This window comes from Thunnus maccoyii, chromosome 20 (assembly GCF_910596095.1).
Source record: "Thunnus maccoyii chromosome 20, fThuMac1.1, whole genome shotgun sequence".
Taxonomy (NCBI): Eukaryota; Metazoa; Chordata; class Actinopteri; order Scombriformes; family Scombridae; genus Thunnus; species Thunnus maccoyii.
The window spans coordinates 21,565,322-21,584,801 of NC_056552.1; the positions used below are offsets into that span (position 1 = coordinate 21,565,322).

Consider the following 19,480-nt stretch of genomic DNA (forward strand, 5'->3'; position numbering starts at 1 on the left):
CGCAGGAGTCTGAGGTATACATTAAAAACACACAAAACTTAAGTAATCCTAAAGTAATAAAAAAAAGAATGAATTTACAAAAGAAGAAAAATGTAAAATATATTCTGTGTGAGAGGAGCAGCTAACAGGTTTAAATTTTAAATATTAAATAAAAGGGAATGGGATGGATGTGCAAGATATCAGATCACAGAGTTGTCAAATAAAAGAAGTCTTAGGCTATTTCTTTCAACTCCTTGGCAACCTGCATCTGTGAGGACACTGCTGCTGGAGGACTGAGATGCACCAGGTGCAGTGGAGACGGCAGGGCTGGACACACTCAGCTACAGCACCACCAAGCCCGCTGGAACACGCAGCGACTAAAAACCATGGAAAATGTCTCATTTATTTGTAATAATAAATGTTTAAACATAACTTGAAGGCATTTGGTTTACTCTCTTTTCAAACGTGGGAATACAAATTGCGTACCTGGGTCATCCGGTGCGTCCTGCATATCCTTGTCCCCCCTCCACCTACGTCATTATTCAGGAGGGATTCCCTTATAATTCCTGCAAGTTGCTCGTCAATTGAGCTCCAGTGTCCCCTTTCCCCCGTCCATGGCACAAATACTCTACTTTTAAGTTGGACCACTTCTTTTGTATTATTCCAGAGAGGGTTCGACCTTCTGCACCAGCAACATTCACACATGCTGCTTCTCTAAAGCCTTTTTGACACTTGTAATGCCCCTACTGAGTCCACCAAACAATAGATTTTTGTTGCCTCAACCTTCCTAACAAGAACTTTAATCTCACATTGTGTGAAATTTCTTTTTTTAGCCATTCTGTGGGCATTTGCCAGGTTTGTCCTCATGCAGTCGGTATGAATAAATGTTAATTAGAGGCGTTTCACTGACTATTCATAGGCAACTATGGGCGTTACAAGGGTGGGACAAGACGCTCTCTCACATAAGCCAAATTTTGAGTTGATTGTGTTTTATAAAGGAAAACTGGCATAGGACATGCTTGCGCAATGTGTTATAAATCAGAATATTTTTATATGTAAGCTACATGTTTTGATGTGAATCCTGCGTACAGTTTTTATAAATGAGGCCCCTGGTCCCCGCTTTCATCTCTTAGGTTATTGAGCAGCTCTGGCAGAGCTCATCACGATATGAGAAGATCGAAACAAGAGAGAGTGAAAGGAGGGAGAGTGAGAAACGGAGAGTAAGTGAAGAGGTCGAGGGGACAATGAGAAGAAGAGTGGGGTCAGGAGAGAAGATGAAAGAAGATTAGATGGAATTGGAGCCTCGAGTTAATGAAAAATCATTACTGGAGCGGCCATGCAGATTATTGCTTATATGTAAGACGAGAGAGAGGAAAGGTTGAGAGAAAGAGAGAGGGCAGGAGAGAGTGTGTGTGTCGTACTTCAGTTGGAGTTTTGCATCTTCACAGTAAAGATATTTTCCCAAAGGGAGGTTGTGTTGGACTATCTTTATGACTTGCCAGGACAAGTGTAGGATTTGGACTTTAATTTATGATCAATGAATCTTGAATCTTGATTAGCATTAGAATTAGGGCAGCCTAATTCTAATTTCATAGAATGAGCTTTAGGGTCTTTAGTATAATTAGGAATTATAAATTAGTATAATCAATGGGATCAAACGTACAAATGTGAATTTTTTTTACATGTGAAGATAGAATTCTACTTGTGAGAGACACCTGCAACACGCAGAATACACGTCACACACATTCATGCATATATGTGATCAGGGGGGTAATAATTGGACTTGGAGCTGATTGCGACATTGGATGAAACTGTCCTGAGGTTCTTGGCAAGATTGGTGAACCATTTTCAAAAGTATGTAACAAAGGCAGTGGGACCATTTCCACTGTACAATCCCACTTTGAGCAACACTTCTTGTTAAATTATATGGCCTTTGGTAGAAAAATAAGTTATTTCTGTAACATCACCCAGTCTTAGCAAATAAGGTAAGAAGTACACTATTATCTCTCCACCATAGGCAATTTTAAATAAATAATGAACCCACAGTTTACATGAAAGCAGCTTGTGGAAATGAATGAATTTGCACATTATCTAAGGTGCTCTAAGAGCTATCAAAGATTGACCTATTACTGGTGAAATTGTAGGTTGTTACAGACAATCATTAGTTGCAAAGCAGCTTTTTTCCTGTTATGAGGCTGCAAGGACATTGTTTTTTTGCAGAGAGAGCATGCACTCTTTTACATTATGCACAAGTCAGTGTAAAAATTATGAAATGTTTACCAAAATGAATGTCTCTGCTTGAACACCAACTCTTAACAGGTTAGCAGAGATAGGAGTCTTCCTGAGATAAGGAAGCTGACGAAATGCTTTTATTCCTCAGTATACTGACCATTTTTGGACCAATAGGACTGTTTTTCCACTCTGTGACACTTGATAGATAGGAGCCCAAGCCATTGTTTTGTGTTGGATGGTTTGTGGACATAGGTACAGGTGTATGGTTCACCTACAACTTGTGAGTTTGGTTTCCACATCAAGAAAACAGTAGACATGAGACTTCAGATTCAATTGTGCAAAATACAGCCTTTGATTTAGTATTCTTTATTCTTATCAGTAAACCTGTTGAATAATGGTGACAAAGACACTTCAAAGATAGTATAATGGAACTGGGAAAAGATGCAAAAGGTGGTAACAACTAGTCCTAATGGTGAAGATCAAATCAAGTTTATGTACAGGTTGCCTATAATAAACAGGATTTAAAAATTGATTAAAAGACACCATAACTGTCCAAAATTATTTCCAGTGTAACCAGTGCAAAAAAATATTGATGGCTATAACAAAATCATATTGAAAAAAATCCTGCATTTCCTTAAATACTTTAATTTTTAGAAAGAAAATGCTTCACATATTTGTATGTACTCATCACTGATAGCTGATAGATTTCATTCTGCAGGATGGTGTTGTGGACTCACAGTTATGTAAACACCCAGCCTACACACAGTGCTGCTAACATCTTTACTCCAGTGTGAAGTAAAACATTAGTAACACCGCTTGTCACCGCAACACTCCAGCTCCAATCCTTGTTTGTCCTGCATCCATCCTGAGCTACGAGTTATTCAGCTTTGGTTGTTGCATAATAGAACCAAACAAACCACTATTTATTCCAAAAAACATTACTGATTACTTATAATGGTTGAAAAACTCAAACGTCTGCTTCTGAAACGCTGAAATAAAAGGCAAACGGTTCCCCTTGGTGGTGGAGCCAAAATGCAGCAAATTGTTTTGGAATGGCTGCACCTGTAACCCTCCAACCCCTGTTCCATGTGGGATTTTCATTTAACTTCAGCTCTTCCATTACACATATGACAAATATATTGTTGTTTGCCAATTTGGTGCAATTTAAGAAGATACTTTTTCAGTTTTAGTAAATTGAAATATGTTAATTTTACAATAAGCTCCTCACAAGTTCCCCAAAAAAGACTTTAACACAGCTCATTCCTTGTGAATATTTTGGCATTCATTCTTTTCTTTTCTCACCCTGGGTTCAGCTTCCAGTGCGCCATGAACATCTAAGGTTGGGCTGTTTGAGTTGTCAGTAACACTACACACTCTCCTACAAGAGGTAGTAAGAGTGGTCTGTACAGTTTGCAACACTTTGCGTCTCCCTTGGGCCATGTTTTTCTAAGAGGCCAACTGTTTATTGGTTGAGAGTGCCCAATTTCCCTGAGCAGTGCAGTCTTATCATTACAGTGTGCATGCCTAGTGACCAAGTGGGGACCTGTGATCTGTGCAGCTCTTCAGGGACTGACAATGTGCCCTCTTTCCTGCCTTTGCCCCTTTTGGGAACGGTGATGTGTTGTGTGGGCGTGTTGGTGGTGCAGTTTGAGGTCATTCATCATTCAGAGGTTCAGGAAATTGGTAGAGGGGGTGGGAGTTTTTTTTCCCCAACTTGTAAAAACTCAGAAGGTAATATTTCTTCTCTTGCCCCATGCAGATAAAACTGCGCAGAGGACATGTAATGTGGTTGATCAATCAGTCACCTGCTGAGCTGAACCAGACATATCCTGACACATCTCATCTCAATATCAATGTACCTACTATACAGCAGTTTTACAAAAATGACCTTACTATTTAATACTTTTGTGTGATGTAGTGCTCAATTTCTTTTTTTTTTAAAAAATATAGTTTTGAGGCATTTTATGCCTTTATTATAGGGACAGTGGAAAGATGACAGGAATTGAAAGGAGAGAGTGATGGGGGACGACGTGCAACAGATGTCTGCAGCCGGATTCTAACCGTAGACATTGTGGCTATATGGGGTGCACCAGTGCTCAATTTCTGCTGAAGCTTAATAAGTATAGTATCATATTTCATAAAAATTGTATCATTTCTTCTGACTTTAGCAGAAGCCTTTTTTATTTCAGATGAGATTGAGTTCCTCCACGCCTCCGGTATAAAACATAGTGTATAACCTTAGTGTTATTGGAAGGGAGTTCTAGAATCTGGCGTTTCCCCTCTCTTCCCATTAGGCTTCAAGAGAAATCAAACACAAGTTTTTTAACTCACAACTCCTTAAATGGCTGAGATTGTGGTTATGGTGTAACAGCTGTATTTATATAGCATCAGGAGGGACTGATGGTTTCTTACCTTTTATACATTTAAATTTCAGTGAGCTGCTCTGCTTCTCCTAAGCTTCATGGACATAAATTGTTTTCCACTTCAAAACTTTATTTTTTCCTTCCAGAGGCTGCCCCTGAGCAGTTACTCTTTCCAGGCATACAGTATAAATACAGCTTACTGCAGTAAAAACACAGCAAATGAGGCTTAAGAGAAGCTAAGTGTTTCCCATTTGTTAGGTAAACTAAGTATAACTCACATTATCCCATGCAATATGGATGAAATGCATTAGGAATGAGGGGAATTATGTTGGGGCAAGTTGCTCAAGGTCTCAAACAGCTTATGGATCTGCAGTTTAACTTTTCAGTCACAGCGATCTTAAACAGAGAAGTATATCAAAGCCAAAAGGAACTCTTGGTGCATGTGATTCAGCATCAAGCAGTAACCAAATAAATCAGGCATTATTTGTAATTGTGATTAACTTACCTTTTTTACACTCTCTGAACCCCTTGTAGATCTGGACTTCCGCAGGGTTTCTGTAGCCAGTGGTTTGTCACTCAGTTTTGAACTCCAATCAACTTCCTGTTGAAGGGAAAATAATTTCATATAAGTGCGTGTATGTTGACATGCTTTCTATCATATGAAACTGCTGTCCCCCCTTTTTTTCATAATTGGAGATGTCTTGTTGTTGTCTGACTTGCTCACTGTGGTTAGTTGTGTTTGAGGGTCTGGAGACGACGCCTCATTGAATTGCTTTTCTATATGTCAGTGAAAAGCAATCATAACTTCAATTTCTCTGCTGTTAAAACTGGAGAAACAGTCTGCTGCCAGCTCCTTTCCTGTTTCTCTTGAGACTCAAATAAATTGTCCTTTAAGTTCTTTATTTGGGATTTTGATGCAGTCTCATGACCAGGCATCACTTTTAGTCAGACTAAACTGCTCTTTTGTTCTTGTAATATTCATTGTTCTTGTTGTGCTGTTTTTTGGGGAAGAACCTAAAGTTTTTGTTCAATTTGATTTTTTTTCTTCCATCATTACATCATATTTGGTTTTTAATTATTTTGTCTTTAACCTTCAGTCTGTAGATTCCCTGCAATCATTAGGTGTTACCCTTCAACATTTTGGCTCCACAAACTCTTGTTATTCTCATCATAACGGTTGTCTCTTTCATTGGCAATAAAACCATAAGCTAGAAAGTGAAGTCACTACTTCATTGCCATTGGACTGTTGCCTGCTTGTCTCCTCTGTCACATTTTCTTTACTCTCTTGGGCCTCAAATGTACACAAACATCCAGCAAACAGTAACTGGACCATTGGTCAGCACATTTACACTCTACCCTTTGCCTCTACAGGACCCTAAGAAAAAATGCAATACCATTTAACTTCAGTTTCTGTCCCCAAGCAGTACATATCCTCAGCTCTGGTCTCAAATTATGTGAGTATTGCAACCTAAGCACAAGATCTGCCAAAAAAGGCCTTGTATTCACATTAATGGGTCCAAAGAGGGACATATTGTATGTCCAGAAGTATTCAAAGAATTCACTTTAAAAATATACACACAGTAGTTTTAAGTTGCTGACTTGTGATGAATAACATTTTTAGAATGTGCCATACTTGCTGTACATGTTAAAGATACAGATAACTACAGAAAACAATGTGCCTGGAAGGGTATTCCTATTACAGAGTCTTAATTTGAGGTTTAATTTCAGCTTTGATTGTTTCATCTCTACTCCCCCTTATGAAAGCCATTATTTTCCCGTTTAATAGGGAGTTAAGGCTCTTAAAGGAATAGTTTTACAATTTGGAAAATATAATATCTCAGTTAAATAGCAGCTTAGCTTAACATGAAGACTGGAAGCAGAGGGAAACAGTTAGCCTGACTGTGTGCAAAGGTAACAAAATCTGCCTACCAGCATCTCTTATTAACATATATCTTTTTAATTTGTCAGAGAATGTGGCTAAAAGTATTTCCCAAAATGTAGAACTCTTGATTCATTGAATAAATAGTTTTTATTGAATTTTTCCTTTTGCAACAAAAATGAGTGAATGTGCTTATGCAGTTGAAGAATTCTCAAATGTCTTCATCTTTTGCCCCAGAAAGACCTCAAAGCACAGGATTGGATACCAAACTCTGCACTCTTAGCATTTGCTCACAGCAACTCTTGCATCTTGTTCTCTTTTGACCTACATAACACACAGATATTGGATGACCATCAGGATGAAGGGAATTCCGAAATTCAACATAAACTCAAGCACAAACATTTCATACCATAGTAAAAAGATGTGTTTGAAAAGAAGACAAAAACAGGTTTTGCACTTGCACCATTTCAATACCTGCTACCATGGTGCATATTCACTGTTATCTCTGTGAAACACATTAGACAGTGTTTCTGATATTCCCGCTGTGTCCTGACCAAAGCTGTGTGCTCATCCATCTTGTTTGCCAGTATTATCACATCCCCTATAATGATAGATGGCAAAGTTAGATCTGCTCTCTATTTAGAAGAATAATAGAAAATCATGCAGGTGCTGCTACAGTTGGTGACCTTGGTGTTATTTTGAAAAGATCCAATTATCTTGGCCGGTATCTTGCAGAGATATTGGAAAGCTATTGTGAATGTGTATGAGTGTGCACTATGCTAAAATGCTTGGCAGCCAGAGTGTTGGTAAATGATGCAACTCCCTGAAACAAAGTTCTTCATCATAACAAAAGGTGTGTATGTGTGTGTGCCTGCATGTGTTTGTAGAATAACCATAGATAATCAAGTGTGCTGACAAGATCACAGTGATGAAAGAGAGCCTCACGGCAGAGGCCAAGCCCCTTATTACACCAACTGTGGTCATAAAAATCCAACCATAATACATCAGATTTGTAAAACGCCTCAGGACTCACTTTCCAAGCTGCATTTCCTTTTAGACAAGAGCATTTCCCTTCAGCTGTGTCTAAAAGCATCATTTAGTCTGGTTCTGATGCCTTTGTATTGTTTTACATAGCTGTTTTTACTCACTTGTGTCAAATGTCTTTATCACTTTTGGAGCTTTTTCCTTCTCTGTTCCTTGTTGCCTTGCTTTCTATGTCTACAGATTTGTAATTCATGTTGGGAATTTATTTTCTTTCCTTGTCTTTCAGAATAAAGTTATGAGCATTGACGCCGTGAAGGTCAAACTGCAGGTAAGTAACCAAATTGTTTAATTTTTAGTCTCAATTTAAATAGAGTCTACTTTGATTTCTGTCAAGGTGAGGGTGTGTGTGTTTTCTTTTTAAAAACAAATCACTAGCAAGCATTTCCCATGGCGTAAATACCTCCCATACATCTTCATTGCCTGCTGTGGGAAGGCAAAGAAGCCCAAATGATGACTTAATGAGGCCTCAGTTAATCTCTATCAGTCAATTAGCCTGCTGCTCTGCCTGACTGAAGACACTAGAGGGAATAGCAGACTTTCCATCAGATTATCAAGCCTGGAAGTTATCAACGAGAGACACGGGCAGACGGAGATGCCGATAAATCCTCATCGTTAAGAAACAGCATTAGATACTGTCTGATGACTTTTCTGCCTCCATTACAAAACACTCACGTTCTCGCTCCCTTCATGTTTCTCTTTTTTAATGGATCTGTGTTCATCAATCAGTTCATCCATCAAATATGATATTTCAGGTGATACAGTATCTCAGGAACAGGTTTAATGAAACTTGCAGACGTCTGTGTACGTTTTGACGTGTTCAAAATTGCAACATAGAATAGTGTAATTGGAACATTAAGCAAAAATGCTGCGGCTCCCATTTTGACAAAAAAGGATGATGCGGCTTTGGGCTGTGTTATTAAAAAAGAAAAACTAATTGGCCCAATGGAAGCACTGTAACGAGTAATTAGATCTATTACACATATTTAACAAAAAAAGCTTGTTGGGTTGGTGACTAATGGAGGGATAGAGAAATGGTAGCCTGGCATTGCCAGACTAATTTGCAAATGCGTATTAGTCTGGAACCTCTCAGTTCATTTTCAGTTTCCAAGGGGCGTTATCAATATCATAGACCTACAACCAATCAGAGCAAGGAAAAGTGACGTAGCGCTTAGCGACACATACAAGTTGGGCGGTGTTTTGTCCATTTTCAAGAAGGAAAAAATGGCCACTCGGTCACAAACTTTCTCATATGTTTCTGAAAACATACAAGGCAGGAAATAGGCAATGCAGTAACAGAATCTTGATTCATATTTGATCAACACTCCTCAGATTGACAATTTGATCTCAGGTTCATGAGCCTGGTGTGTTGCACTGGATGGACCTCTGCTGAGTGTCAGTCACGGGTCCTGTGCTAACCAATCAGGTGCTCTGATGGAGTTTTAGCGATGTTGACCAATCACAGCATGGTATCCCCATGTGGGCAACCCCCGTATTTCCCCACGCATGTAAACCTAGATAAATGGTTGTGATTGGCCCGTCCATCTGAAACCTTTATAAATGACATATTACAAAATGATTTGTATGTTTAGTGATCTGCCATGGATGGTTAAGGTTTGGTTAAGTTTAGACATAAAAACTACTTGGTTAAGGTCAGGGAAAGAAAATATCTGGATTAATATGTTTTTAATCATTATGTTTCACTTGACTGAAGACATAAAAATACAGCTAAAAAATATAACGTATAACAGTGGTTGTTCCCAAGACTGGGACCCCAACAGGCAACAAGATAAATCTGAGAGGTTGTGACATTATTAATGGTGCAGGTAAGGAGAATAAAAATTTTCTACCAGGCCCTATTGAAATTCAGGTTATTTTGTTTTCTGACATTCTTAGTTTTTTTCTTTTGCAATACTGAATAGTTTTACTTCTCAAGGCCTCTTAAGTCATTCAAATAAAAACAATTATTCAGATAAAACAAACTAAGAGGCTGTGACAGCGTGATAAAGGAATAACACATACACTGTCAGATAAAGATGTACTGTAAATGACCTTTATAATGCAGTGTTGGTGTCATTATCTTTCTAATATCACCACTGTGATATCCTGTAATACAAAGCAGAAGTGACTCCATCCTACAGGCAAAATGCCATTTATCAGTGGCCTATTGTGTCCTAGTGTTGTGTGCAGCAGAAACCTGAATGTGGCAGTTCTGAATGTGTAGACAGAAAATGGTTCAATTGATTGTTCAAGCTTTTCATTCTTGCACGCCACATACGCAATTTACACTGATAACAGATTGAACAGTCAAAATTCTTAGTAGCTTTTGAAACAAGCAGTCCTTGATATGTGACATGAGTAGACAAAAGCAGGCTTCTCATTTCTAGTCAGTTGAAATGACAACTGTCGCTGGCAGATCACCAGTTGATGATCCATGTAGAAGACATGGAAATAAAGAAATGACATTGTTCTTGTATTGCAGTGTCAAGCTAATTAGTCCTAGTATAAGTATGATTAGAAAAATTGTCCCAGAGTGTCACTTTGTTCTAACTCTGAATGCTGAGCTTACTTGTTTGTATTTTAACGTTCGAAAAAGGCTATTGGGATGAGAATTAACCAATGTGTAGCAAACATAATGCTGCCTCAGGTTGCCTGTAGCTGCTAGACTTTAAAGAGCAGGACAGAGCTGCTAATATTAGCTGCTAACCCTAAACACTGAAAGCAAAAACTACACAGTGGATCTTCTGGTTGTGAACTTTTTCTTTTCTTTTTTTTTTTAATAACTAAACTAGTGTAGTTACAGTGGTATGAAAAAATGTAGGCACCCCTGACAATTTCCATTATTTTCATTTATAAATCATTGGGTGTTTGGATCAGCAATTTCATTTTGATCAATCAAATAACTGATGGACACAGCATTATTTCAGTAGTGAAATGAGGTTTAGTGGATTAACAGAAAATGTGCAATATGCATCAAAACAAAATTAGACAGGTGCATAAATTGGGGCACTCCAACAGAAAAATCACATCAATATTTAGTCGAGCCTCCTTTTGCAAAAATAACAGCCTCTAGGCGCTTCCTATAGCCTCTAATGAGTGTCTGGATTCTGGATGAAGGTATTTTGGACCATTCCTCCTTACAAAACATCTCCAGTTCACTTAGGTTTGATGGTTGCCGAGCATGGACAGTGCGCTTCAAATCATCCCACAGATTTTCAATGATATTCAGGTCTGGGGACTGGGATGGCCATTCCAAAACATTGTACTTGCTCCTCTGCATGAATGCCTGAGTAGATTTTGCGCAGTGTTTTGGGTCGTTGTCTTGTTGAAATATCCAGCCCCGGCGTAACTTCAACTTTGTGGCTGACTCTTGAACATTATTCTCAAGAATCTGCTGATATTGAGTGGAATCCATGCAACCCACAACTATAACAAGATTCCCAGTACCAGCACTGGCCACACAGCCCCACAGCATGATGGAACCTCCACCAAATTTTACTGTGGGTAGCAAGTGTTTTTCTTGGAATGCTGTGTTCTTTCGCTGCCATGCATAATGCCCCTTATTATGACCAAATAACTCAATCTTTGTTTCATCAGTCCACAGGACCTTATTCCAAAATGAAGCTGGCTTGTCCAAATGTGCTTTTGCATACCTCAAGCGACTCTGTTTGCAGCATGTGTGCAGAAAAGGCTGTATGGAGGTCTTTGGAGGTGGTCTGTGGGTTGTCTTTGACCATTCTCACCATCCTTCGCCTTTGTCTCTCCAATATTTTTCTTGGCCTGCCACTTCTGGTGTTAAGAAGAACCGTGCCTGTGGTCCTCTATTTCCTCACTATGTTCTTCACAGTGGAAACTGACAACTGAAATCTCTGAGATAGCTTTTTGTAGCCTTCCCCTAAACCATAATGTTGAACAATCTTTGTTTTCAGGTCATTTGAGAGTTGTTTTGAGGCCCCAGTGTTGCCACTCTTCAGAGGAGAGTCAAAGAGAAGAACAACTTGCAATTGGCCACCCTAAATACATTTTCTCATGATTTGATGCACCTGGCTATGAAGTTCAAGGCTTAATGATCTCACCAAACCAATTTTGTGTTCCAATTAATCAGTTCTAAGTAGTTACAGGTGTTCAAATCAACACAATGACAAGGGTGCCCAAAATTTTGTACAGCCTATTTTTCACGTCTGATTTAATTTCATACAACTTAATATTGCTACACTAAAAATCTTTGTCTGGAAAATGCCCCAGTACTCAGCTTTTATTATTAGAAAATGAATGGCATGCCAATGTGATCGTTTTCTGTGAAGACAGAGTAAATTATTATGCAGCCTCAGAGGGGTGCCTAAACTTTTTCATACCACTGTAATTAATGATAGACTTATTCTTTGAAACACATAACACCCAGTTACTACTGTGGGTAGTAAGCTAGTCAACCGGACATGCTAATGTTACCTTACATTAGTTTATGTTAGAGCAGATAACCACACCATTAATCCATTCCCTTACACCTTTCCTCTTGCACTTTTTGGTTTGGAAAGGTAAAAAAAAAAACCTTCCAGACTTTAATGTCAAGTCACTCTTACTACAGCCTTGTGCATGCCGCTTCAGCATGTGTAGAAATCCAAAGCTTGACAGGCTTTACATACCTGGTTAGGGTTGCTAAGCTATGAATGGTTTGTGGACAATTATTGGGCATGTTTGTGTGAAGCTGGTTCACACAGACATGCTTAATGATGGTGATGATGAAGATGATAAAGATTTCCTCTTCTTCTTCCTTTTTAGATTTGGGACACTGCTGGTCAGGAGCGTTTCCGGAGTGTCACACATGCTTACTACCGCGATGCTCATGGTAGGATTTCTCTGTGTTTCCGTGTGTGTGTTTGCGTCTGCTTGATTGTGACTGACAACTTTCCCCCTCTATCTTTTATTTTCTCCTGACACACCCAAACTGTTCATTTGTTGTTGTTGTTCTGACGTTCCTTCAAATGTGTGATTGACATCAGCAGTCTTCCTGTTGCTCCCTTGTTCCATTTGGGATAGCAAAAAACACTCAAGTTGCAGCTGATTTGATAAACTGGTATGTGTGTCTGTGTGTGTGTGTGTGTGTGTGTGTGTGTGTGTGTGTGTGTGTGTGTGTGTGTGTGTGTGTGTGTGTGTGTGTGTGTGTGTGTGTGCGCGCAGGCATTCACCAGAGGCTCTGTGATGTGCAGCTTCCTTTAAGCTAGAGGCTAACCACTGGGTGGAAAAATGAGCCTGCCTCTCACATAGTGGGGGGTGGGATATCAATGAGCTATTCCTGTGTGTATTTGCATGTGTGTGTGTGTGTGTGTGTGTGTAGCAGTTATATCTCGAACAACCCCACTGAGTACAGACACACACAATGTGCCTGAGGCCAAACTGAATGAGCAGGTGTTATGAAACACACACACACACAAGCACACACTCATACATAAATATACAACAAGAATAACACACACATTCACAATAACCACCCATTATGGTGCTATTTTGTATGCTGCTGAACAGATTCGTGTTCGAGATAGTGCCTGTACAGCAGTGTGTGTGTGTGCGTGTTTGTGTGTGTACACGTTTATATAAATGTGTAAATGTGTTTTAAATGAGTATGTGTGTCTATGTTATCTCTAATTACACGTATGCGCTTTTTCTTTTTTCTGAATTTGTGAGTGTGTGTGTGTATGTGTGTGCATGCGTGTGTTTGTGGCTGGCCAGTTGCCCGCCGTAATTCTGATCTGTCAGCCCAACAGTTTACCCTCACTGATCTTTAACAAGGCACCCAGGGAGCCTCAAACCACTCCTCCGAGTTGTCCGTCTGTTACTGACTTTTAAATAAAGCTCATTCAGTCTGACAGGCAGGACCAGGGGAGAGGATGTAGCTCGAATGCAGCTGTCACGAAAGCTGTGGATTCCTGTGAACTAATGGACAGTTTTCCGTGACTCAGACTTTGAAATGTAAAGCTCAGACGATTAGAGAGCTGTGCCTCATTTGTGAGCTTCAACAGGTAGAAGTGAGTAACTCCTGAGTCTAAAAAAAGACTACAATTCTGGTGTTTTCTAGTGCTCAGATCTATAGTTATGATTTAATCATTTTGGCTTTAACGAAATTCTAACTAAATTATGTACAGAGGATGAAGTCCATTATTATTCTGTCAAGTAAGGATCAAGTGCTTTGTTAGCTTTAGATTTTGCTTTCTAGTATTTCTTGAATACATTAGCTGGGCACATATGCTCTAATTTAGTCATTCAGTCACAGATATGACTTGGGAGCTCCTCACTGTAGCCAGAGTTTTCTGTTGCTGAGCAGCTCCACTTCCATCTGCTATGAGTTAAGAAAAAGATTTGAACACGTAAGGTGCTATGCCGAAAAACGCCCAAAAGTCTTGATGAAAATGTCAATTGAATGGTCTGCCAGGATTTTTCAGAGTAACAGAAACATTTTCAGACAGCCGGTTATGTCACTACTAAAGCTAAGATAGATGATTGTACAACAAATGAGTCATAATTCATTTCAGGTCACAATCCCATGTTGAGGGCTGTTTCTCTCTGCTGGAGACTGATGTATACCATGTGTCACCCTTTGTTAAGTAATGTACTGTCCACACTGTTTGATAGATCATCTCTGTGTAAGATTCACAGTAGTGAACGCTTAGCAGCCAAGATGGAGACGAAATCAAAACTGAATGTTGTGATTTAGGGCATTAAGGGGAAATTCCAGGTTCATACTTTGTGTTCATACTTTTTAGATCTTGTTTTGGCTCTCACTCCCATTGGTAATATTGCCTTTGTACTCAACAAGTTAATTGCTCAAATCTCGGGGTGTAGTGATATTATTTAAGAATTATTATTATAGGAAATCCAATAAGGCAAACACAAGCAGTTTTATACAATGTTAAATATGAAGGCGAAGGGTACAATTACTTCCCAAACTGTTGTAAATGTCCATCACAGTTTGCAGACAGACTTTCTGGTTCCACCTTGACTTACAGCATTTAACGTAGTTGTGCACGTACACAGTTTTCCAGTGCGTTGAGGGAGCATTACCAACATTTTGGTGCACTCACTTTCAATTTTAATTTCAAATATAAAATGGTTTAGATAATCTGGCTGAACTCTTGGTTTGTGTAAAGCCTTACTGATTGTCTCAATGCTTGTTTCTTACCTTATTGGGTTCTGTTGTGCTGTTCCTCAACCTTATCTCTAGACAGGAATGTTGATATTGGATGATTCAGCAAAATTCTTTGTTCAAACACAACCATTTTATGTCTAATGGTGAATAAGAAAGAAAACATTCATTTTAGGTCCATGACGAGATGCAAATTCTACCGTCCTGGATGAAAGTCAGGCACTATACACCCATCGACTACCCCGACCTCCACACCTTAACTTCAGACTCGCTACATGATGAGCACACTACTTACTGCAGTGGACCTAAATGATGCTATTGCTCATGCAGTAAATCCAGAGGTGCAGATTTGTCCAATATGCATGCAGTTTCTGGGAATACTGAAATGGTGATCACTGATCCTAGCAGTGACTGTAACTCAATGTTATAATAACTGATAGAAATGATGGACTATGAAAATAATACTAAACATTTAACAAACCAACATTTTCTTTTAATAAGATCTTGCTTTTTCCTTTTGCTGCTGGGCACCTTCATTTCAAAAACACTGCAGTATTTAAGGGTTAAATGCAGCAAATGCTTTGGTCAAGATCAGTAGTTCTTGTGGAAGAAAAAAAGCATGTCTCCACAGTGTTACTTTGCCTCTGGACAGCAATTGATGTTTGTTTTATTCAGCTTTGGCCCCAATCTCAGCTGCCATTAAGTCCTTAATGAGAGCGCAAGAAGATCCAGACAATCAGTGTAAATGAGCTGGTGGGTGCAGTGAGCCCAGTGCAATCTGCCAGGCCCATCTGGTACAGAGGGCGCTGTGAATTGTGGAGGTCCAGCTGGGTCCAGGAACCAGCTGCAGACTTTTTTTTTTTTTTCCCTTTCCCCCGGTGGAGCTGACAGTTTGTCATTTCCACAGCATGGAGCAAAACCATGGGGTGTTAAAAAAGAAGAAAAGCAGACTCAGTGGGAAAGACAAGTAACACGAAGGGGTAGACAAGAAAGGGGGATAGAGACATAAACCTGATGCAAGCATGAGTGTGAGAGAAAGAGTATGGGGACATATTGGGTAAGATAAATGTAATTTATTAAATCAAGAAAGGAAAACGTTAGGTCCTGAGGAACAAAGCAGTGAGAGAGCAGTTCAAATATGCAAACAACTAGCCTTCACCACTGTCCAGCTTGGCTGGGCCTGGAAGCATTGTGAAGACAAAAGGCAAATGTCATGAATCAACTAATGTAGAGAAAGAGGGCAGGATGAATAAAAACTAGGGGTGCAAGGGATTGGGTATTTGTCTCAACCGTTTAGTACAGGATGTTTGGTTCGGTACGCGACTTTCCTCAGTTCGGTATGCTCACTGATCCAAACAATTACTGTCACAAAGTTTAAAAATCCACTTACTCTGATGTGCGGAACAGTAATTCTAGCACTTAAGCTCCACCTGGAATGTTTTAGCAGTGCTCCACTTAGCTGTAGCATATGGGTAGCATGCTCATGGATGTATGATTGCCTGCGTAGCCAAGTTACCCTGATTACCCATGCTCATTTAGTGTTGCTGCTATCATCAAATATGCACGGTTATCCCCGTATTTAAACAATATTGCGTCTCCCCTGCCCCCTTCCCCTCTCTGTGATGGCTTGTCATTCCGCCTTTGAGTGAATGCCGTTTGGAACAACTATAAACACATTTGATTTGACGTGTTTGGACAGCACGTCATAAGAAAGAAGAGCATGTCTGAGCGACCATAAATCATCATAAAACAGCTGTCAGCAGGTGTCCTGACTCCTTGCAACAAAACAGAAAAGTTTCCAATGAAGCAAAACTAAACTGTTTCAGTAATAGTTTCCAATGAAGCACAACTAAACTGTTCCAATAACAGTTACGGCCAATGACCCATTGTTGGATGTTTACATTTTTGAAAATAAAGGACCAAAATATAGTTTTGTCCTTTCTTTTTTTCCCTGCTGTACCAAACCATGACCCCAATGCCGGGGTACTATGCTGTAAATTTTGTGAACTGTTGTAGAGAGAAATCATTGTGGAGCTTTCAATAGAAACTCACCCTGTAATGAAGTGGCATTATGCCTCAAGAGAAGAAGGCAGCACACTAAAATGAATATTGGAGGAATTAAAGAAGAATGGAGCTCAAGGTTGTTAAGTGTGCTCAGGTAATGGAACAGAGTGAGTGGTTTTATACCAACCCCTTCATGCACTTATCTGTCATGACAAATGCTGTGCGGTCATGTTGTTACTAATGTAGTGGTGAAACTATTATAATTCTAAGGAATCACTATCCCTGAAAAACCATAACTACCTTTAACTCTGTCTTATAAGTCACTTTGTAACATAAATGCCACATTTTCAAATGACAGGCATCTCAGCGTAAAATCCTCCAAATAACTTCCCTATTACCTTATTTCTTCAAATTGATGAATTTGAAGAAAAAAAACAGTGACAGTTAAAAGATTTCATGGAATGGGTAATGGCTACATCACAGATGACGGCTCCAAATGGTGCTATATGATTGAAAGGGTTGCATTGTTCAAAACAAGGTGCTTTGGCTGCTTCATTTCCCTTTAATGGTCGTCATCCTTCCTCTTTGTTACCAGGAGGTGAGGAGAGTGTTATGACTATGAGGCTGAGTATCGTTGGACTGCACACCAGTTCAATTTAACGGTGTTGATAGTGAATGTCTTTGTCAATTTCATCTGGATAATCACTGTAATCAAATTAGACAGTAAAGACAATTATGCCCTTTGGTGGATGATTTTCTTAAACCTTTCCACCAACCCAGGTGCAACAAGAATATGGAGGGGTAACTCACTCTGACTTTGTGTAAATCTAAGAGGTATTACCAGGGGTTTCTGACCATATTTGAAACTAGCTATAGCTGATGGATAAATCCACTGATTATACAGTAGCTTATCACAGGTATATTAGTATCAGCATTTATGGTTGGAATTGCAGTACAGACGAGGCAAATATGCGTCTGAGGTCATTTAAAACAATTTTGCCATTATGTAGTTTGTCCACCAGAGAGCCATTATTTTCAGACTATAAAATGTCCTGCTCCATCTCAGTGCTGGATAGCATAATAACACCTCATCATATTAACCACGATGAAAAACAAGTATTTTGTTCCCAGTACGCCAATGTATAAGACTGATGGGCACTGTAGTATTTAGTACCATTCAATATTCCAAACTGAGGGGGGAAAGTGATTTCCCAGAAATAAATCTGAAACATTGGTAACCCAAATCCCATAACATTTAAATATGTATTTACATGTGGAAACACATTTCTGAAGCTCAGCCAATGTGCTACTCCAGTTGCAAAAACAATTTAAAAATCTACATTATCTGTAAGAACAGCCCCCTTGTCGTCTTTTGCTCTATAAAGCAATAGCAGATTATCCTCAAATGCAGAGTAGTGATGGAGTTCAAATTTCTTGGGGTTTTGTGTACAAGTGAGGGTGAGTGCACACAAAGTTTGTACGCATACCTTTAGAGTGTTGCGTGCTTAAATTTTATCCCAAGGTGGAACAAAAAGATGAAAAATAAAAGTTGTGAGGAATGATGGTGTTGATTTTGTAGGCCTGGGATGATATGCTTATCTCCTGATTCAATACTATCATGGTAATTGGGTACCGATTCGATTCAGAATCAATTCTCAATTCAAAACTGATTCTCGATTGAATGAATAGAAAAGGGGGAACTATTTTCAGTCTCTTGCTCCAGTATACTGTGTGCCAAACGATTCACTGGTGTCCTTATTCCACTGAAATACAATATGAAACAGAACTGGCTGACAAGATAAATGGGCTGCAGCCTTTTTGTTTTAAAAAGTTTACTGCATTAATTGATGAATTAATTAATTTGAAAGCATCTTACAATCTCCTGCCTGTATGAGAACAACAAAATGAGGGGGAGGCAGAGTGCTGCTCTGTGTTGTTATTAATGTCATGTCTCCAGCAGTGGAGAACAGCCTCTCTGCTGTACCGTTAACTCGGGGGGGAAAGCCATAGCTGTCCAAGACAGTGAGCAGGCGCAGGGTTTTTGAGGTGAAAGACTGAGCACAGTTATTTTCTTCACCTCTGAGTTGGCTTACATTGTTTTATACCGCAGTGTGTGTTGGTCAGCTGGTCTCGTTTGTTACTGCTGATCGCTGCTCCACTCTGCTAACGTTGGTCTCTGAGTGACGGCATAGAAAGTTCACAGTATACTTCATGTCTTGCAAAGGTAGTTATTGAGTCATTAAATGAAATCATGCTTGCAACTGCTGCCTATTATGAAGAGGGACTATATGGTGCCACTGTGGTACATGGTGAGTCACAAAGATACCAAACCGGTGCAGTTGAGGAAATACCCTCAATGTGCCCCAGGAAAAAAAACAACTTGCCAGTGCGTCACTGTGCTTCATACCCTGCGCCGGCATGAAAATAGGGCCCCTAGCTTTTTATTTTTTTGTCTTTTACTTCTAACTTTCCTTGACTGTCAATGCCAAAATGCCACCGACATGGCTGCAATGAGCTACAACAGAGGGGATGCAGGAACATAGATATAGTGACAAATGACAGCTGTAGGACCCACAGACGCGATTTCTTATTAAATCAGTGTCATTAGCTCATTATGTCGCTGCTCTGCGCTGCCTCATTCCATCCTGCCTGCATCATTTTTTATTCTCTCTATTCTGTTACTACTTTCATCACTAATGAGTGACTGTGGGCCGCAATCAGCAGCAGCTTGTGGGGGCGAAACGTATCCCATCTAAGACAGGAAGATGGACAGCGGCAGAGGAAACGATGATCAAGAGATGAGCAGAGGAAGTGTGAAAGGATGAGAGAAGCGATGGGAAAGAT

At 39.6% G+C, this 19,480-nt stretch overlaps 1 protein-coding gene across 5 annotated transcripts in view; it reads left to right on the top strand.

The window, feature by feature from the left end:
* The window catches only part of LOC121887208 (ras-related protein Rab-26), a 94,195-nt gene that overhangs the window by 32,204 nt on the left and 42,511 nt on the right, over positions 1-19,480 (top strand). For all 5 annotated transcript variants that reach the window (XM_042397848.1, XM_042397847.1, XM_042397849.1 and 2 more), the window contains exons 3-4: positions 7,724-7,765; positions 12,274-12,340. In XM_042397848.1, coding sequence (XP_042253782.1) covers positions 7,724-7,765; positions 12,274-12,340 — 109 coding nt within the window. The remainder of the gene's footprint in view (positions 1-7,723; positions 7,766-12,273; positions 12,341-19,480) is intronic.